The following is a 22,786-nucleotide window of genomic DNA, read 5'->3' as shown; positions in this document are numbered from 1 at the left end:
ATTCGTTACGTAAGTTAATTCGTAAGTTACGTCAGAACAAAATTTCGAGAAAGCCAATTAGCAAAAAAAAGGAAAACTAATAGGCGAATTTCGTTATAATCATTTATGCACGTTGAGTAAAAATCAAAGCTGCATTAATTCAAAAACGTTCAGAAATTAACTAAAAAACAAATTTTTTTTAACTGAAAGTAAGGAGCGATATTAAAACTTAAAACGAACAGAAATTATTTCGTATATGAAAGGGGCTGTCCCTTCCTCAACGCCTCGCTCTTTACGCTAAAGTTTGACTCTGTCTCACAACTTTATATTTTTAAACAACTAAAAACTTTAGCGTAAAGAGCGAAGCATTGAGGAGAGGACAGCCCCTTTCATATACGGAGTAATTTCTGTTCGTTTTAAGTTTTAATGTCACTCCTTACTTTCAGTTAAAAAAAACTTTTTTTTTTAGTTAATAACAGAAAGAAATGAAAGTTTGTGGGGATCCTGGGTAGGGCCCTATTAGGGTTCTCCAGGAAGGGTGAGCGCAATAACCAGAGTATTAGATGAATAATGTTGGAGCATTTGGTTAGTCTTCAATTCAGGGGCGCCTCTACGAAATGTATGGGGAGAGAACATGAACCCTTCCAGTTTCTTTCGATGAATATACAAAAAAAGTTATTATTGAAAATCTAGAGAGATTGACTCCGTGACCCCCCCCCCCATCGGGATGCCTATCTCAATTGCAGATTATCCATTTGGGGGGGGGGGGTCTTTGAGATAGAAAAAAACTCAGGTCTGGGGGTTTTGTTTTGTGATAAGCTGGGCTAGAATGAATGAGAGAGGTCTCCAGCTAAATACTATATACAATAAGATAGTTAGGACCGTGTAAGGAAACTCCAATTAAATTCCAAATATACTGATATAGCATAATAATAAAATTCCACTGAAGGACTTCTGTTTGTACCGCCAATATCTAAATAAAGACGGGGCTTCCCTTGAAGGGGCAATTGGAGTGTTAGAGTTTTGGGGAATTATTAGTTTTGCTCTCAATAGGATAAGATTTCAGTCCCTTGTTACAGTGTCCTCTCTTATCAGTTTATCACAATTTTATCCTTAATTCTCTATCATTTACCTTGTCAATAAGACACTTATTGTTAGTTAAGTTTTGAGATATTTTAAATTATTTTTCATTATAATGGTTTATCTTTAAGTTACAACTGTTAGCCTTTTAAATTAGTACACTATATAGGTACTTTTGTCGAAATATAAACGTAGTTTTTTTCCTTATCTTTTTCAGGCAATGTGTCAGTATATTTAGAAGATGTAAAGGATTTTGATGTTTTTGAGGAATACGGGGTAGATCAGGTTGCTGATTTTACTTTTCTTGTTGTCAAGGAATTGTATACACGGAGAGGCATAGCAAAGGTGATTTGCCTTCTTCTTATTTCGATGTCAGTAGTAACGTATCAATTAGTATCACGAGTGATTGCGTAATATGACTTACCACGGGTCAGTCACCTATGAACTTTCACGGGTGATTGCGTAATAAGACTTACCACGGGTCAGTCACCTATTACTACGAACGGTACATGCCTTACCAGACGGGTTTCTGGGCTAATAGGTGTATGGAAATACTGTGGGTACACCATATACGGCAACCTAAATGGAATTTGAGAGTTGATAAAGTGAAATTATGTCACTATTCTAGGTTTTTCTAAACCGATATTTCCTATAACTTAATAAAGGGTTAAGGTTATTAGCGATTACGAGCGAGGATAGTACGAATTGCTTGTGAAAAACCCGGATGAATTAGTTGAAAATAAAGTTTTAAGAAGAAATGTCTGAAAAGTAACGATAGAATGACATTGTGCCTTGACCTCGCTTTACCTCTCCGATGTGGTCTGTATAATACACAAGTAACGTTTGAAAAGTATAGTCAATTTAAAAAGAAATGGCTGAAAAGTGTTTTGAGGGAGATGGGTGGCATGGAGGGTTGAGTTGCACGAGGGTTCAGTGAAAGGGGGTACACTTACACGGGGGTTTACTTAAATTGGGTTGAGTTGCATGAGTGTTCAGTTAAAGGGGGTATAGTTACACAGGGGTTTAGTTAAATTGGGTCGAGTTGCACGAGGGTTCAGTTGCACGGGTGGTTCAGTTATATGCGGATTCAGCTACACGGGGATTAGTTAAATGTGGTTGAGCTGCATAGTCTCGTTGGAAAAAATTGGAGTTCATACTTAAACACTTCTATTAAGAGCTATTGCTATGGAAATGGCTCATTTTTGAATCAAAACTATGCTTTTCCGACTGAAGATACACATTTGAATCAGAAAATGTGAAAATGTATACAATTGAAACAGGGAAGTGTGTTTTGACGATATTTTCTATATTTTCGTCTGAAAAATAGCAGTTCACGCTTAAAAAGTTCTATTAAGAGCTATTTTTATGGAAATGCTTTTACAATCGGAAATGTTCAATTAACATTTGCAAAAAGGGGTAATGGGATTTGCGAATTGGAGGAGATGGGGTGATTATGTACTGTATAATACACAAGTGATGTTTTGGAGAGTATTGCCAATTTAAAATAGTTTAGAAATAAAAAAAATTAACAAGAAATGACTGAATAGTGTTTTGAGGGAGTTGAGTTGCACGAGGGTTGAGTTGCACGAGGGTTCAGTTAAGGGGGTACAGTTACACGGGAGTTTGGTTAAATGGGGGTCGAGTTGCACGAGGGTTCAGTAGCACGGAGGTTCGGTTGTCCGGGGTTCCGGTTAGACAAGTGTACAGGTCCATGGGGGGTTCAGTTGCAAGGGGGTTTAGTTAAATGGTGCTTGAGTTGCACGGAAGTTGAGTTGCACGGGGGGTTTAGTTGCATGCGGATTCAGCTACACGGGGATTAGTTAAATGTGGTTGAGCTGCATAGTCTCGTTGGAAAAAATTGGAGTTCATACTTAAAAAGTTCTATTAAGAGCTATTGCTATGGAAATGGCTCATTTTTGAACCAAAACTTTGCTTTTATGACTGAAGATACAAATTTGAATCAGAAAAAGTAAAAATGTATACAACTGTAACAGAGAAGTGTGTTTTGACGATATTTTCTATATTTTCGTCTGAAAAATAGGAGTTCACGCTTAAAAAGTTCTATTAAGAGCTATTTTTATGGAAATGCTTTTACAATCGGAAATGATCGATTAACATTTGAAAAAAGGGGTAATGGGATTTGCGAATTGGAGGAGATGGGGTGATTGTGTACTGTATAATACACAAGTGATGTTTTGGAGAGTATTGTCAATTTAAAATAGTTTAGAAATAAAAAAAATTAACAAGAAATGACTGAAAAGTGTTTTGAGGGAGTTGAGTTGCACGAGGGTTGAGTTGCACGAGGGTTCAGTTAGGGGGGTATAGATACACGGGGGTTTAGTTAAATGGGGGTCGAGTTGCACGAGGGTTCAGTAGCACGATGGTTCAGTAGCACGGGGGGTTCAGTTGTACGGGGTTTCGATTATACAGGGGTTCAGTCACATGGGGGGTTCAGTTGCACGGGGGTTTAGTTAAATGGGGCTTGAGTTGCACGAGGGTTCAGTTGCACGGGGGTTCAGTTACATGCGGATTCAGTTACACGGGGATTAGTTAAATGCAGTTGAGTTGCATAGTCTCGTTGGAAAAAATTGGATTTACTAAATCGACTCCTTATATGTATGCGGTGAATAATGCTATTTCATGATTGACATGTAAAAAATTTGTGGCACAATATAACTGAATTAGCATGCATATATTTAGGCTAATGAGATACAGGAACCTTCAGGGTGTTACAAATTTTATAGGCCTGTATACAATTCAAAAATTACCAGTTTTATTGGAACTCAAACATCGTCTGCGGGACATGTAATTATTTTATTTTATAATTAAACAATTTCAATCAAATAAACGAGAATATTCAAAACATCATAAGCCTTGGCTATTCTAATTTTAAAATGTTAATTCCTATATGTAAATAAAGAAATAATAATGAATGTTGCGTTTAATGTTCTATTAACCAATCCCTACACTGGCCTTGAGAAGGCATTGGGGTTTTGCCCCCAACTTATGTTAATTTCTGCTCGTTTTGAGTTTGACTCGATTATTTATTGTAATTTCTTTTCAGTTTGGGTTTCATTTATTTATAGATGCTAATTAGTGGTAGTTTCACGTTTGGTAGATTATTTTATTTTATTTTTGCTCAATTTTTGTTTAATGGAATTCTTTCCCTTTCTTTGAAAAACTTATTTTGTAGAAAAAGTCAATATAAATGGGTTATTCAAATTCTTACTTGAGTAGCTACCACTGTGAGGGATCTAAGCCTTTTTTGGCCCTTGATGCAATAGGCAATGGGATATTATAGTGAACATAGCTATAAATAAAGTTTTAACAAGAAATGTCTGAAAAGTATTTTTTTTTTTGGGGGGGGGGGGGGTGGGAGCGATGACAGAGTGGATGTCTTAGACTAGTTATAGTGTCTGTAAAGTATTTTTTTTGGGGGGGGGGGCGATGACAGAATAGATGTCTTAGATGTGGATGTCTTAGACTAGTGATAGTGCTGTACTGTGGTACGAATTTCTTGTGAAAAACCCAAATGAATTAGTTGAAAATAAAGTTTTAACAAGAAATGTCTGAAAAATATTTTTTGGGGGGGTGGGGGCGATGACAGAGTGGATGTCTTAAACTAGTTATAGTGCTGTACTCTGGCATGAACTGCTTTCGAAAACCCTGATGAATTAGTTGAAAATAAAGTTTTAACAAGAAATGTCTGAAAAGTATTTTTTTTTTTGGGGGGGGGGGAGAATCTGAGCTAATAAGGGTTTTTGACCATAAACTCTAGTTTTTTGCAAGAAAATTATAGAAAATACAATTCTCTAGTTCAAATGAGAAACTGAAGTCCTTTTCATGATCGAAAAAATTAACTATTTCTTAAATCTTGAGTTGATAAGAGTTTTTGACCATTAAGTATAGTTTTTTTGCAAGAAAATTCTGTAATATAAAATTCTCTAGTTCAAATGTGAAACTTAAGTCCATTTTGGATCGAAAAAATAAACCGTAAACTCTAGTTTTTTGCAAGAAAATTATGGAAAATACAATTCTCTGGTTCAAATGTGAAACTTAAGTCCATTTTTGGATCAAAAAATAAACTATTTCCGTAAAATCTGAGCTAATAAGGGTTTTTGACCGTAAACTATAGTTTTTTGAAAGAAAATTATGTTAAATACAATTCTCTGGTTCATAGGTGAAACTTAAGTCCATTTTTGGATCGAAAAATAAAACTATTTCTGTAAAATCTGAGCTAATGAGGGTTTTTGACCGTAAACTATAGTTTTTTGCAAGAAAATTATGGAAAATACAATTCTCTGGTTCATAGGTGAAACTTAAGTCCATTTTTGGATCGAATAATAAAACTATTTCTGTAAAATCTGAGCTAATCAGGGTTTTTGACTGTAAACTCTAGTTTGTTGTAAGAAAATTATGGAAAATACAATTCTCTGGTTCAAATGTGAAACTTAAGTCCTTTTTTGGATTGAAAAATAAAACTATATCCGTAAAATCTGAACTAATAATTCAATATTTTTTTCATAAAAACAAACTGTTTTTAAAACTTCGAAATTTTTCAACTTTATTTATTTTTTTCTTTTTATACGTATCTTAAAATGTCAAAGTATGCTTACGGTTCTAACAATTGTGCTCTATGATTGGTCAGAGACACGATGTGGCTTTCCCACTGGTATTCTATGACCGCTTATCGTCACTACCTAGTCTACTGCATGTATTAAATCAGTATTTTTTACACAGTGGAACGATAAACACATAAGTCATATTTTAAAAAAAAAGAAAGTGAAGATGGAACATTTTAATAGAGTGTGTTCACATAACAAGGTTATTGTAGCATTGAATGCCGACAAGGAGAAGTATTTAAACTATGAAACAAGTACCAGTGGTAGCACTATTGGAAATGTATGCATGCATTGTCATGACAGTAAGGAATTAAATTTCTTTGGGATACCGAAAAATTCAACTCTTATGATGGTGGTTATGCGAGATTGAGATCTCCAGAGATGATTGCACTCAAAGAGAATGCTAACATAAAAATAATTGTTGATGATAGAGGACAAATCCTTGCTACTGCTGCAGGTAACACATTACCTACGGATACATCCAATCATCAGCTTTCGGGTATTAGCATTCAACGGAAGGCTAATAAAAGAAAGGCCTACTCTGCTGCTAATATCGTAAACCATATCTTGTTTACGTGCCGAAACTGTTACCTGTGTAAAAATAATGTGTTAATAGACAGTGAAATTGCAAGAAAAATAAAAATGGCATTGTCAAAAAATATCACTACGGAATATAAAGATGAAACGATGAAGAACAAAGCACCAGCAAACATTACTGGCATTGATCAAACAGTCAATGAATCAAATAATAGCAAAGACGAAAAGCATATTGAGCCTGTTCATGAGACACCAGTAAAAATTGTGTATGATTCAAAATGGAATAATGATTATTCTACTGATTACGAACTAAGAGAAGACAATAACTACAATATCAAGAGAGAACATGGTGAACTATTTTATGGAACAGATTCAAAATGTCCGAAGTTAATCAATGATATTAATAATGTATCATAATATATTTTTGTATTAATATTCTACATAGCATTATTTCATTAAAAATATTACATTGTTGTGTGTTCATTATTTTTTAGAGTAAGCTAGCATATCAAGCGTTTAGAATGTATATTAAAACGAAGATGTAAGAAAATGAATTTGCGTACATCTATTGTCAGACACACTATTTCCGTAAAATCTGAGCTATTAAGGGTTTTTGACAGTAAACTCTAGTTTTTTGTAAGAAAATTATGGAAAATACAATTCTCTGGTTCAAATGTGGAACTTAAGTCTATTTTTGGATCGAAAAATAAAACTATTTCCGTAAAATCTGAGCTAATAAGGCTTTTTCGACCGTAAACTCTATTGAAGGGGTTTATCATCGTCCTGAAGACGAGGTCAGGTTCTTCATGGGGTAACATTGACAAAATCTAGGTATCAGAATGAATAAATTCTTTATCAACATCCGTTGTTGGATATGTCATTATGTCATTATGAAAAAATTGTAAGTAAGTAGGAAGTAGGTAAGTAAGTAAGTAAGTAACAAACTCTTTCTCGAATTCATCTCTTGGTTACACAATACAGAAATTTTATTATAGTAAATTATAAAAAAAAATTGAAGAAACTCTCTATTAACATTCGTTATCGATTGAAGTCGCTTCCTAGACAGACAATACAGCAATTTCACAAAATCTAAGTGTAAGAGTGATTAAATTCAATATCAACATCCATTTCTGGAAAAAGTTGACACAATCTAAGTACCGGAAAGAATAAATTCATTTTCAAAGTTTTTATCGGATACATCAGATAACAGTCATAATATCCCAGTTCTATTCGTTTTGGCTTCATGTGTTGTTACGTTGAATTTAGATTAGGCCGATTTTTCTTTTAATTTTGGCTTCATGTGTTGTTACGTTGAATTTGGATTAGACCGGTTTTTCTTTCTATAGTAGAGACTAGCGTATATTTTTAGAGTAGAAAAAAATTCTGGTTAGTCTGAAGTTGATTGTCTGAAAAGTATTTTTTTGGGGGAGATACACGATTGGCTGAAACAAAAGCAGAACTTTTAAAATCAAAACAACTGAAGATCAGTAAATAACTCCGTTTTTTTTGTTAAACACAATTGGCTTAAATAAAAGCGAAACTTTTAAAATCAAAACAACTAAAGATCAGCAAATAATTCCTTTGTTTTTTTTTTGTTGAACACAATTGGCTGAAACAAAAGCGGAACTTTTAAAATCACAACAACTGAATCTCAGTAAATAAAAAAACAACCTAAAATAATGTCATGAAATCAACATGCAAAGTCGACATAGCATTATTTCATTTTTTAAGGTTCATTTAGACGAGGTTACGTGCGCGCACGTAACCTCGTCTAAATGAACCTTGAAAAATGAAATAATGCTAGGTCGACTTTGCATGTTGATTTCATGACATTATTTTAGGTTTTTTTTTATTTACTGACCTTCAGTTGTTGTGATTTTAAAAGTTCCGCTTTTATTTCAGTCAATCGTGTTTAACAAAAAAAAAACAATGGAATTATTTTCTGACCTTCAGTTGTTGTGATTTTAAAAGTTCTGCTTTTATTTCAACCAATTGTGTTTAACAAAAAAAAACAAAGGAATCATTTACTGATCTTTAGTTGTTGTGATTTTAAAAGTTCCGCTTTTATTTCAGCCAATCGTGTTTAACAAAAAAAAAAGGAATTATTTAATGATCTTCAGTTGTTGTGATTTTAAAAGTTCTGCTTTTGTTTCAGCCAATCGTGTATCTCCCCCAAAAAAATACTTTTCAGACAATCAGCTTCAGACTAACCAGAATTTTTTTTTTCTACTCTAAAAATATACGCTAGTCTCTACTATAGAAAAAAAAACCGGTCTAATCCAAATTCAAGGTTATAGCACATGAAGCCAAAATTAAAAGAAAAACCGGTCTAATCTAAATTCAACGTAACAACACATGAAGCCAAAACGAATAGAACTTGGATTTTATGACTGTTATCTGATGTATCCGATAAAAACTTTGAAAATGAATTTATTCTTTCCGGTACTTAGATTGTGTCAACTTTTTCCAGAAATGGATGTTGATATTGAATTTAATCACTCTTACACTTAGATTTTGTGAAATTGCTGTATTGTCTGTCTAGGAAGCGACTTCAATCGATAACGAATGTTAATAGAGAGTTTCTTCAATTTTTTTTATAATTTCCTATAATAAAATTTCTGTATTGTGTAACCAAGAGATGAATTCAAGAAAGAGTTTGTTACTTAGTTACTTACTTACCTACTTCCTACTTACTTACAATTTTTTCATAATGACATAATGACATATTCAACAACGGATGTTGATAAGTAATTTATTCATTCTGATACCTAGAATTTGTCAATGTTACCCCATGAAGAACCTGACCTCGTCTTCAGGACGATGATAAACCCCTTCAATAGAGTTTACGGTCGAAAAAGCCTTATTAGCTCAGATTTTACGGAAATAGTTTTATTTTTCGATCCAAAAATAGACTTAAGTTCCACATTTGAACCAGAGAATTGTATTTTCCATAATTTTCTTACAAAAACTAGAGTTTACGGTCAAAAACCCTTAATAGCTCAGATTTTACGGAAATAGTGTGTCTGACAATAGATGTACGCAAATTCATTTTCTTACATCTTCGTTTTAATATACATTCTAAACGCTTGATATGCTAGCTTACTCTAAAAAATAATGAACACATAACAATGTAATATTTTTAATGAAATAATGCTATGTAGAATATTAATACAAAAATATATTATGATACATTATTAATATCAATGATTAACTTTGGACATTTTGAATCTGTTTCATAAATTAGTTCGCCATGTTCTCTCTTGATATTGTAGTTATTGTCTTCTCTTAGTTCGTAATCAGTAGAATAATCATTATTCCATTTTGAATCATACACAATTTTTACTGGTGTCTCATGAACAGGCTCAATATGCTTTTTGTCTTTGCTATTATTTGATTCACTGACTGTTTGATCAATGCCAGTAATGTTTGCTGGTGCTTTGTTCTTCATCGTTTCATCTTTATATTCCGTAGTGATATTTTTTTACAATGCCATTTTTATTTTTCTTGCAATTTCACTGTCTATTAACACATTATTTTTACACAGGTAGCAGTTTCGGCACGTAAACAAGATATGGTTTACGATATTAGTAGCAGAGTAGGCCTTTCTTTTATTAGGCTTCCGTTGAATGCTAATACCCTAAAGCTGATGATTGGATGTATCCGTAGGTAATGTGTTACCTGCAGCAGTAGCAAGGAGTTGTCCTCTATCATCAAAAATTATTTTTATGTTAGCATTCTCTTTGAGTGCAATCATCTCTGGAGATCTCAATCTCGCATAACCACCATCATAAGAGTTGATTTTTTTCGGTATCCCAAAGAAATTTAATTTCTTACTGTCATGACAATGCATGCATACATTTCCAATAGTGCTACCACTTGTACTTGTTTCATAGTTTAAATACTTCTCCTTGTCGGCATTCAATGCTACAATAACCTTGTTATGTGAACACACTCTATTAAAATGTTCCATATTCACTTTCTTTTTTTAAAGATATGACTTATGTGTTTATCGTTCCACTGTGTAAAAAATACTGATTTAATACATGCAGTAGACTAGGTAGTGACGATAAGCGGTCATAGAATACCAGTGGGAAAGCCACATCGTGTCTCTGACCAATCATAGAGCACAATTGTTAGAACCGTAAGCATACTTTGACATTTTAAGATACGTGTAAAAAGAAAAAAATAAATAAAGTTGAAAAATTTCGAAGTTTTAAACAAAAATAGTTTGTTTTTATGAAAAAAATATTGAATTATTAGTTCAGATTTTACGGATATAGTTTTATTTTTCAATCCAAAAAAGGACTTAAGTTTCACATTTGAACCAGAGAATTGTATTTTCCATAATTTTCTTACAACAAACTAGAGCTTACAGTCAAAAACCCTTATTAGCTCAGATTTTACAGAAATAGTTTTATTATTCGATCCTAAAATGGACTTAAGTTTCACCCATGAAACAGAGAATTGTATTTTTGGTAATTTTCTTGCAAAAAAACTATAGTTTACGATCGAAAGTCCTTATTAGCTCAGATTTTACGGAAATAGTTTATTTTTTCGATCCAAAAATGGACGCAAGTTTCACATTTGAACCAGAGAATTGTATTTTCCATAATTTTCTTGCAAAAAACCAGAGTTTACGGTTTATTTTTTCGATCCAAAAATGGACTGAAGTTTCACATTTGAACCAGAGAATTGTATTTTCCATAATTTTCTTTCAAAAAACTAGAGTTTACGGTCAAAAACCCTTATTAGCTCAGATTTTACAGAAATAGTTTATTTTTTCTATGCTAAAAACTACTTAAGTTTCACATTTTAACCAGGGAATTGTATTTTTCATAATTTTATTTCAAAAAACTAGAGTTTACGGTAAAAAACCCTAATTAGCTCAGATTCCCCCCCCCCAAAAAAAAAAACTTTTAAGACATTTCTTGTTAAAACTTTATTTTCAACTAATTCATCCGGGTTTTCGAAAGCAGTTCATGCCAGAGTACAGCACTATAACTAGTCTAAGACATCCACTCTGTCATCGCCCCCACCCCCAAAAAAATACTTTTCAGACATTTCTTGTTAAAACTTTATTTTCAACTAATTCATTTGGGTTTTTCACAAGAAATTCGTACCACAGTACAGCACTATCACTAGTCTAAGACATCCACATCTAAGACATCCACTCTGTCATCGCCCCACCCCCCCCCCCCCAAAAAATACTTTTCAGACACTATAACTAGTCTAAGACATCCACTCTGTCATCGCCCCCACCCCCCAAAAAAATACTTTTCAGACATTTCTTGTTAAAACTTTATGTTCACTATAATATCCCATTGCCTATTGCATTAAGGGCCAAAAAAGGCTTAGATCCCTCACAGTGGTAGCTACTCAAGGAAGAATTTGAATAACCCATTTATATTGACTTTTTCTACAAAATAAGTTTTTCAAAGAAAGTTAAAGAATTCCATTAAACAAAAATTGAGCAAAAATAAAATCTAATAATCTACCAAACGTGAAACTACCACTAATCAGCATCTATAAATAAATGAAACCGACACTGAAAGGAAATTACAATAGATAGTCGAGTCAAACTCAAAACAAACAGAAATTAACATAAGTTGAGGGCAAACCCCCAATGCCTTCCCAAGGCCAGTGTGGGGATTAGTTAATAGAACATTAAACGCAACATTCATTATTATTTCTTTATTTACATATAGGAATTAACATTTTAAAATTAGAATAGCCAAGGCTTATGATGTTTTGAATATTCTCGTTTATTTGATTGAAATTGTTTAATTATAAAATAAAATAATTACATGTCCCGCAGACGATGTTTGAGTTCCAATAAAACTGGTAATTTTTGAATTGTATACAGGCCTATAAAATTTGTAACACCCTGAAGGTTCCTGTATCTCATTAGCCTAAATATATGCATGCTAATTCAGTTATATTGTGCCGCAAATTTTTTACATGTCAATCATGAAATAGTATTATTCACCGCATGTATATAAGGAGTCGAGTTACTAAATCCAATTTTTTAAAACGAGACTATTCAACTCAACCACATTTAACTAAACCCCGTGTAACTGAATCTGCATGTAACTGAACCCCCGTGCAACTGAACCCTCGTGCAACTCAAGCCCCATTTAACTAAACCCCCGTGCAACTGAACCCCCCATGTGACTGAACCCCTGTATAACCGAAACCCCGTAGAACTGAACCCCCGTGCTACTGAACCCTCGTGCTACTGAACCCTCGTGCAACTCAACCCTCGTGCAACTCAACTCCCTCAAAACACTTTTCAGTCATTTCTTGTTAATTTTGTTTTATTTCTAAACTATTTTAAATTGACAGTACACTCCAAAATATCACTTGTGTATTATGCAGTAAACAATCACTCCATCTCCTCCAATTCGCAAATCCCATTACCCCTTTTTGCAAATGTTAATCGAGCATTTCCGATTGTAAAAGCATTTCCATAAAAATAGCTCTTAACATAACTTTTTAAGCGTGAACTGCTATTTTTCAGACGAAAATATAGAAAATATCGTCAAAACACACTTCTCTGTTTCAATTGTATACATTTTCACATTTTCTGATTCAAATGTGTATCTTCAGTCGGAAAAGCATAGTTTTGATTCAAAAATGAGCCATTTCCATAGCAATAGCTCTTAATAGAACTGTTAAAGTATGAACTCCAATTTTTTCCAACGAGACTATGCAGCTCAACCACATTTAACTAATCCCCGTGTAGCTGAATCCGCAGGTAACTGAACCCCCCCGTGCAACTGAACCCTCGTGCAACTCAACCCCCGTGCAACTCAAGCCCCATTTAACTAAACCCCCGTGCAACTGAACCCCCCATGTAACTGAACCCCTGTAAAACCGAAACCCCCTACAACTGAACCTCCGTGCTACTGAACCCTCGTGCAACTCGACCCCCATTTAACTAAACCCCCGTGTAACTGTACCCCCTTAACTGAACCCTTGGGCAACTCAACCCTCGTGCAGCTCAAGTCCCTCAAAACACTTTTCAGTCATTTCTTGTTAATTTTTTTTATTTCTAAACTATTTTAAATTGACAATACTCTCCAAAACATCACTTGTGTATTATACAGTACATAATCACCTCATCTCCTCCAGTTCGCAAATCCCATTACCCCTTTTTGCAAATGTTAATCGAACATTTCCGATTGTAAAAGCATTTCCATAAAAATAGCTCTTAATAGAACTTTTTAAGCGTGAACTCCTATTTTTCAGACGAAAATATAGAAAATATCGTCAAAACACACTTCTCTGTTTCAATTGTATACATTTTCACATTTTCTGATTCAAATGTGTATCTTCAGTCGGAAAAGCATAGTTTTGATTCAAAAATGAGCCATTTCCATAGCAATAGCTCTTAATAGAACTGTTTAAGTATGAACTCCAATTTTTTCCAACGAAACTATGCAGCTCAACCACATTTAAGTAATCCCCGTGTAGCTGAATCCGCATGTAACTAAACCCCCCGTGCAACTAAACCCGCGTGCAACTCGACCCAATTTACCTAAACCCCTGTGTAACTATACCCCCTTTAACTGAACCCTCGTGCAACTCAACCCAATTTAACTAAACCCCCGTGTAACTGTATCCCCTTTAACTGAACCCTCGTGCAACTCAACCCTCCATGCAACCCATCCCCCTCAAAACACTTTTCAGCCATTTCTTTTTAAATTGACAATACTTTTCAAACGTTACTTGTGTATCATACAGACCACATCGGAGAGGTAAAGCGAGGTCAAGTCACAATGTCATTCTATCGTTACTTTTCAGACATTTCTCCTTAAAACTTTATTTTCAACTAATTCATCCGGGTTTTTCACAAGCAATTCGTACTATCCTCGCTCGTAATCGCTAATCACCTTAACCCTTTATTAAGTTATAGGAAATACCGGTTTAGAAAAAAACTAGAATAGTGACATAATTTCACTTTATCAACTCTCAAATTCCATTTAGGTTGCCGTATATGGTGTACCCACAGTATTTCCATACACCTATTAGCCCAGAAACCCGTCTGGTAAGGAATGTACCGTTCGTAGTAATAGGTGACTGACCCGTGGTAAGGCATATTACGCAATCACCCGTGAAAGTGCATAGGTGACTGACCCGTGGTAAGTCATATTACGCAATCACTCGTGATACTAATTGATACGTTACTACTGATGTCTTCTTCTTCTTCTTCTTCTGTCTTCTTATTCGACGAGGATCTTAGTTTCTTTTAACTTCCGAATGGGAGTTATTTAGCTGCTAAATTTTAAATTTATTTTTGGTGATTATATCTAAATTTTAGCCGAAAATATGAGATTAGCATAAAAATTCTTTTTCCTCTTTTTAAATACATAAATTTAACTTGTGTCGCAATTAAAACAATGTATTAAATCAACTCTACATTTTTTTATATTGTTTCGTTGCTCTTCCAATTGAAGGAACTCTTGAACTTTGACCTCTAAATACTTTATAATAGCTCAACCTGCCCGAAAAATAAATAAGCATGCGCATACACCCGTTATCAAATGTTTAAGAGGGTAAGGGGTACGATTCGGAGGAGGGGACCCTTCCCTGTCCCCAGCTAATTTTGAAAGACAACTCTTTTGGCATTTGATTAAAAAATTGAAAAAGAAAACAAAATTGCTCCCTTCCCAGATTTTAGAAAAAATTGTTTTGTATCTTAGCAAAAACAAATGTAAAAACACCCCTGTACCGCCTCCCGAAAATTTCTGTGATGTGGCACCTCAGGGCAATGGGAAGAGCTTTTTCTTTGTGTGATGGGTTTAAATCTTGTAAACGGTTTAAATCTACAAGCGTAATATTGAACTTTTTTCTTCTTCTTAATTTTTAGGAGAGAAAGGAGCGAACCTAATGAACTCCAAAAACAACTCCAAACTCCAAAAACTCCAAACAGCCAAATGAACTCCAAATGAGCAGATGTATTACAGGGACTACCACCCTTCTTAACCCCCTGCTCTGTACGCTAACTACTTTTTGTCCCATTTTTTTTTCGGAAATGACTCCTTAAACACAAGGGCTGTTGAAGGTTGAATTGGAATGGAAGTATTTTTAAAGCACTATAAAACTTAGCAAAACAAAATTAATAAATTTACACAAATAAATTTTTAAGGTTTTCCACTATTTTTAACTTTAATAAATGAAAGTTTATAAACACTTTAAGGAATAAATATTAGCATATGCATAATAAACCATATTCATTTGTTCTTGTCTAAGTCAAGGGCAAATTGGGTTCTGATCCTCAGAAGACAATGGGGTTGTTAGCCCTACTAATGTTAATTTCTGCTCGTTTGAGTTTGACTCGGTTATTTATTGTAATTTCTGTCCGTTTTGGGCTTCATTTACCTATCGATGCTAATTTGTGGTAGTTTCACGATTGGTATATTATTTTATTTTATTTTTGCTCATTTTTGGTTTAATGGAGTTCTTTACTTTTCTTTAAAAAACTTATTTTGTGGAAAAAGCTTTTTTAATTAATTGAATAAAAAAGGGCTACGTCATCATAATATTACCTGGTTGAAGTTTAATGGTATTTTCGTTTACCTTCATCACAGTTATCACAGTTTTACTTGTAGTAGTCTTACTTTTGGAAGATTGTTTGAATTTATTTCTGCTCATTTTTTGTTTAATGGAGCTCTTTACCTTTCTTTGAAAAACTTATTTGATGGGAAACGTTTTTAAAATTATATTCTGCTCGTTTTTTAATCACATGGTCTTTTTCATGGAAAAAAAATAATATTTAAATCTTTTCGGTTTTTTCTCTATAAGAATCCATAGTTTGATTTGCTATTTGAATGTTGGAGAAAATTTCTAACAATTTTTAAAAATATACATCCTCATTAAAATCAGGGCACAATTAGTATTGTTTAATTTAGTTTTATATTTACTCAAATTGACCCGAAAAATGAAACTTCATAACATTCCTAAAAAATGGTATCTATCAAAATTTTGATTAGCTGTGTTTGGAAAATTAATATGCTTGGGAAGAGGGCTGCTTACCTCTTAATATACATTTGATTCTTAAAAAGGGCACTAGAACTTATAATTTCAAATCGGATTAACTCCATTAAAAGTTTCCATGATACTGCTATAATAAAAAACCCGTCAAAATCAAACAAAACAGACGGAGTCAATACCTCGATTTTTACGCTAAAATTCAAATTTTGTTCAAATTCTTTAGAATGACCCCTTAATCACAAAGGCCGTTAGTTAGAATAAATAGCTCTTATGAAATTGCTAAAAAAAAACTTTAGCGTAAAGAGCGAGGTATTGACTTGGGGGCAAACCCAATCATATACGTAATAATTTTTGTTCGTTTTAAGTTTTCAAGTGCTCCTTACTTTCAGTTGAAAAACTTGTTTTTTTTTTAATTTAATTTCTGATCGATTTTTTGGATAATGCTGCGAAATCCGGTTCCCCCTTGATAGAAATGTCCCTTCCCCCATAAAAACTTCCTCCATGAGAAGATCCTCCCAAGTCACATCTGAGCCCCCCCCCCCCACTACCAGAAACAAATTCCCTCTGAAAATGTCTGTATACTTCCCAATAACCAATACTATATTTTTTGTCACTTAAAAAGGGCACTAGAATTTTAAATTTCCATTCAAATGATCCCTCCTGTGATATTTTAGGACCACTGGGTCGATACGATCACCCCTGGGCAAAAGAAAAAAAAACAAATAAACACGCATCCGTGATCTTTCTTCTGGCAAAAAATACAAAATCCCATATTTTTGCAGATAGGAGCTTGAAACCTCTACTGTAGGGTTCTCTGATACGCTGAATCTGATGGTGTGATTTTAATTAAGGTTCTATAACTTTTAAGGGATGTTTTTCCCTTTTCCAAAAATAAGGATAATTTTCTCAGACGCGTAAATTCTGATAAGTAATACTAAACTTAATGAAATTTATATATTTAAAATCAGCATAAAAAACTGATTCTTTTGATGTATCTATTGGTATCAAAATTCCGTGTTTTAGAGTTTCGGTGACTATTGAACCGGGTCGCTCCTTACTTACAGTTCGTTACCAAGAACTGTTTGATTAAAAGCAATGGGGGAAGTTATAACCCCTTGTCGAGCCCCTTTTTTAACCGGGACAACAGGATTATTTTTTTTCAAGTTCCGGATGCTGATGCAGGAGCTTAAGTTTGGCTTTCAGATTTACATACATATCTTTTAAAGGAAGAAGGGTTCTTTTTTTACACCGCGCTTTCCCATATCCAGTATCACCTGATCATGAATCAAAGAGTCGAAGGCACGCTGAACATCTTACGCCGCGAGAGCAACACTTTCCCCAGTTATCTCGGCATCAACGAGAATAGATGCTACGGCAGACAACGCATGGCAGCAACCAAGACACGGCTGGAATCCAAACTGTGAGTCCGGGCAAGATAGCGCTACGCTGCCTATGGTATTGCTTATATGCCCTTTTGAAAACCTGCATGCATATGCTTTTTCGTTTAATTGAAACTCCCACTATATGTACCCTAAACGTTTTACCTTGATACGCTTAGTGTCATTAGTTACAGCAATCATAGCAGTAGCATTAATCAGAGGCATCGGAATAGCGTTGCCTATAGTAAAGGCCATATGGCTCCAGTGTTTTATTATTTATTTTTCCAGAGGCACTTTACATGGAAGGGGTGGTCGTATAAACTTCAAAAGGGGCTCATTTGGTTGGAAATCAGAAGTTCTAGTTCACTTTTTAAGTGCCAAAAGTGAACGTAGGGCAACTAGCCCTCCCAGGCCCTTTTTTCTCCAAAATGAATCCGATAAAAATTTTGAGATAGCCATTTTTTTAAAATACTTCAAAGATCAATAACAAGAATTCCGGCTGGATACAACCCCCAAGGACCCAGGAAAAGGCATTGTAAGTTATGTCGTGAGGGCATATATGGTTCTTATGGAAGGGGCACCCGTATAAACTTCAGAGGGGTTCATTTGATTAGAAATCGAAAGTTCTAGTTCACTAGAGTCAAAACAGATCAGAGGGCAATTAGCCCCTCCCCAAAGCCCTCTTTTCACCAACCCCATCCGATAAAGATTTTGAGATTGAATTTTGTTAAAAATATATCAAACATCAGATAATATAAACTCCGGGTCAGCACAATCACCCAGGGCCCTAGGGCAAGTGTTTTAAGTTATGCCTCGGGGGCATATAGGGATTTTATTTATGTAGTGGTCATGTATGTAGTGGTCAGACGTGGGTCATTTTATTGGAAATTGAAAGTTCTAGTTACCATTTTATGAGTCAAAAGGGATCGGAGGACATCTGCCGCACCCCCACACCTTCTTTTCCTCAAATGCATCCGATTAAAATTTGGAGATAGCCAGTTTGTTTGAAAAAACCCTTGGAGTCAACATACCCCCCCCCCCACCCTAGAGTCCGGGGAAGGGTTGCAACTTATGCCCCGGGAGCATATAAATTTATATGAAAGAGGTGGTCGTATAAACATCTAAGGGGACTCAAATGATTAGAAATTGAAAGTTCTCGTTCCATTTTTAAGGATCAGAAGTGATTCTATTGCAACTAGCCTCCCCCCCCCCCTCGCCAACCCTAAGGCCATAGAACTCCAATGTTTTATTATTTTTTCCCCAGAGGCACTTCATATGGAAGGGATAGTCGTATAAACTTCGGAGGATGTAACTCATTCGATTGGAAATCACAAATGACAGTGCTCTTTTTAAGTCAAAAGTGATTGGACGGCCCCTAGCCCCCCCCCCCCCCACGCTCGTTTTCCCCAAACCCATTCGATAAAAATTTGAGATAGCCATTTTGTTAAAAATAGCGCAAAATCAGATAAAAAATCCAAAGTCACCACAACCCCTCCCAGAGCCCAAATCCAAGTGTTTTAAGTTATGCCCCAGGGGGGTATATGGTTTTTATGTAAGGGGGGTTGTGTAAACTTCTGAGGTAGCTTATTTGGTTGTAAATTGAAAGTTCTAATTACCTAATTAGTAGAGATGCCATAATAACTCGTGACAGGGCTCCTTATATGGGCATAGAACCACGTGGTTTATGGACTTTGTCAGTGAGAATTTGAAAAACAGGAATTTTGTCACATTTATGGATGGTTTTATGGACTTTGTCAGTGAGAATGAAAAAACAGAAAGTTTGTCACATTTATGTCTGTTTTCATGGATGGTTATGTGTGTTGATTATTTGATGTTTTCATGGATTATTGAGTCTAATGGGGGCAGGTCAATGACACTTCCTTCTTGTTGTTGCCCGATGCAAATGCCAAGGTCAATGTTGTTGTTGTTGTTTTGAACAGAGTCATTAGGGAGAACACGTGGTTAATAGGGTCAATGTTGTTGTCGTTCGAAGCAAAGTTAATGACACTACCTTCCTGTTCGAGGCAGATGTTATGATCCAGAAATAGTATTTGTTATTGTTATTCGAGCCAGATGTTATGAGGTTCCCGGGAACAGTTAATGACACTTCCTTCCGGTTCGAGGCAGATGTTATGATCCAGAAATAGTATTTGTTATTGTTATTCGAGCCAGATGTTACGAGTTCCCGGAAACAGTTAGATCATGTGTTTCCTTCTCAGCCAATCAGTGAGTCGGTTACATCCCCCATCTCAACCAAACAGAGGGCTTGTTAAATATGGTTTTACCCGTTACAAAAAAGATCGCCCTTGTGATTTAGTATATAACGGACATGCAAAGTGATTAAAATATAAGAAAGTATTTTGACACAGTGCAAACAACCTGACAATGGATAGAACAATTAACATAATTGATGAGCTTGAGGCCTTGGCAGCCGCAATTAGCAATGTAAGTTCATTTTTATTTTCAAACAAATTTTACTTGGACATCCTCCAATATATTCAGCTAAAATTTAAATATTTTCCTTTACCCTCAAACCCCCCCCCCCCACAAACCATACTCAATGCAAAACGTATATATATTCCTATACCCTCAAACCCCCCCCCCCAACAAACCTAACCACCAAACAATCTTTATATTCAGCTAAAATGTAAATATATTCCTTTACCCTCAAACCCCCCCCCCCAACAAACCTAACCACCAAACAATCTTTATATTCAGCTAAAATGTAAATATATTCCTTTACCCTCAAACCCCCCCCCACAAACCATACTCAATGCAAAACGTATATATATTCCTATACCCTCAAACCCCCCCCCCCCCCAACAAACCTAACCACCAAACAATCTTTATATTCAGCTAAAATGTAAATATATTCCTTTACCCTCAAACCCCCCCCCCCCACAAACCATACTCAATGCAAAACGTATATATATTCCTATACCCTCAAACCCTCCCCCCTCCCCAACAAACCTAACCACCAAACAATCTTTATATTCAGCTAAAATGTAAATATATTCCTTTACCCTCAAACCATACTGAATGCAAAACGTAAATATATTCTTTTACCGTCAAAACCTAACCACCGCAAAAAGAAATACCCTTTTGATAAATTTGGCCTTTCTGTAAGCCTTATCAACTTCTGCATATCTCTTAGCTATTAACCCGCTATGTTTTGACAATACATTTCCGCAGGGTTATAATTACTTTGTCGTCCCCTCTTCCGATGTGTTTACAAACGCGGTCAAGTCAAAGGGTTTCTCCGTCAAAATTAAAACACTTTTAAGCAATAAATAGAATTGTAGTTTCTTAACCTGTATGGAAGGAGAGAAACAGATTATGTTTAACAATATATTTAGGATATTATGTGAAAGGGGGGACGTGGCAATACATTGCTTCTAAAAGCTTCGTTGTAAGTAAAAGTAAGGGGGATTCTGTGTGTAGACATATACGCCCATTGACAAGAAAACTATGGTGTAAATTTATAATTTTTTCAAGCCTTCAATAAAGTTTCTTTTATATTCCCAGGCGTGAATCCAGGATTTTTGTTGAGTGTTAACGCTTTTATTAGAAATAGCAAAGATAATTGCTTCTTCATCATTGAGTTATTTTTGATATAAAATTTGAATAAAAACTAGTAAGTTATGCCTTTCGCTTTAATAAAACTAATTATTAACTCTATGAGAGTGATGTATTAATTTTAATAAATTTAGTGGTAGAGACTATTGGTTTTGTGATTTATTAGTGATGAATTAAACAAAATAATGGTTAATAACTTTCTTTCTTTAAAAAGGGAGAAATTATTTTGATTTGATTTTTCTTCTCTTCTTCAAGGCAAATTATGAAGAATTTTCGGGCACTACATTGATGAGACTTATGTCTGATGCAAATAGTGAAGAATGCGTGCCGCCACCTGCTAATAAAGTGAGGGCCAATAATGTACCCCCTGCGAAGGCGACAGTTGTCCAATATGATCGCTGGCCGAAGCCCCCCAAACAAGTGTTGCCTGCCCAATCCATGCAAGCCCCTGTCCCGGCTACGCAAGTCACAGCTCCTGCACAAGAAATTAACGTTGGTCCCTCCACCCTCCAACACATGTTACCTGGGCCTTCAAGACAAGCCGTAGGCCAAACATTGGCTCCTTCTCACGCAATATCTGAGCTATCAGCTCCCCATCAAGCGTCAGTGCACTCTCCGTCAAGTCCTGAGCCTTCCATGCAAGATAGAAGGGTTGGCTCCTTCAAGCAAGTCATAGACCAACCAATGGCTCCCTATCATGTAATGGTCAAGCCTCCAGCTTTCTATCAAGTGGTTGATCAATTTGAAGGCGTGAGTATTTTTTTTTCAATCAAGTAAGCTATTTTTAGCTGTTAGAGAGCCATTTACTCTTTACTTTTGTCTTTTCACTTTTTTCTATCATTCAGGACCAAGAAATATCTAAACAAACCGATTTTTCAACACTGTGTAAAAGTATATCTCAGAGATTTATTAAAATATTAACCCCCCTCCCAACCCTTATTTTCTCTGCCCTCCCACAGAGATATCTAAATATATTTTTTTTGCTTGTCAAACTGCTCTTTTTCTAATCTTTGCTATTTTCTATGCATTCACCCCTATCTCTTCGCCGCTATCTCATAAGCGAATATTTTTAGGTAATTTCTATTAATAATCGCTCCATTTGAAACTCAAAATCCCCAATTTTTTCTAATCTTTACTGTTTTCTCTGCTACTATCACATATATTTTAGATACCTTCGAAACACCGACTGCTCTTTTTCACGTAATATGAGAGAGAGATTATCCCCTCTGTCACATATTGACGTTATAATTTACACTGAATATTTCTTTGTGCCAAGGATTTTAGCGAAGGGGAAACCGAGTTAACGGTTCAATCCTGGAAAACGCGCACGGTGGCTTACAATAATTGTGAGCTAATGAAGAGTTCACCGAACTTATAGAACGGGATTAGATAGAAACTTGGACTTATGCAGTCTAAGCAAATATTTCAACTTTTTTGGGACATTATGTAAACGGCCGGGAGCCACGGAGCCAGTGGGTTCGGGAAGCGCTGTGGGGGAAGGTTAGGGAAGCGCCGGGGGAAGCACCACGAGTCCAAGAAGCGCCACGGGTCCAAAAAGCGCCACAGGGATGCGCCACGGGTCCGGGAAGCGCTGTGGGGCAAGGTTAGGGAAGCGCCGGG

The 22,786-nt window shown here is 35.3% G+C and overlaps 1 protein-coding gene across 1 annotated transcript in view; it reads left to right on the top strand.

The window, feature by feature from the left end:
* LOC148941133 (uncharacterized) overlaps window positions 1-22,786 on the top strand; it is a 100,982-nt gene that overhangs the window by 58,044 nt on the left and 20,152 nt on the right. Inside the window, exon 3 of the mRNA XM_089104089.1 lies at window positions 1,277-1,404. Within this exon, the coding sequence (XP_088960215.1) occupies window positions 1,277-1,404 (128 nt within the window). The remainder of the gene's footprint in view (window positions 1-1,276; window positions 1,405-22,786) is intronic.

The sequence above is a fragment of the Artemia sp. Qi Xiang Cuo genome, chromosome 18 (genome assembly GCF_049724085.1).
Source record: "Artemia sp. Qi Xiang Cuo chromosome 18, ASM4972408v1, whole genome shotgun sequence".
Taxonomy (NCBI): domain Eukaryota; kingdom Metazoa; phylum Arthropoda; class Branchiopoda; order Anostraca; family Artemiidae; genus Artemia; species Artemia sp. Qi Xiang Cuo.
Note: the sequence above shows the minus strand (reverse complement) of the source record. Positions and strands in the feature narration are given on the sequence as shown.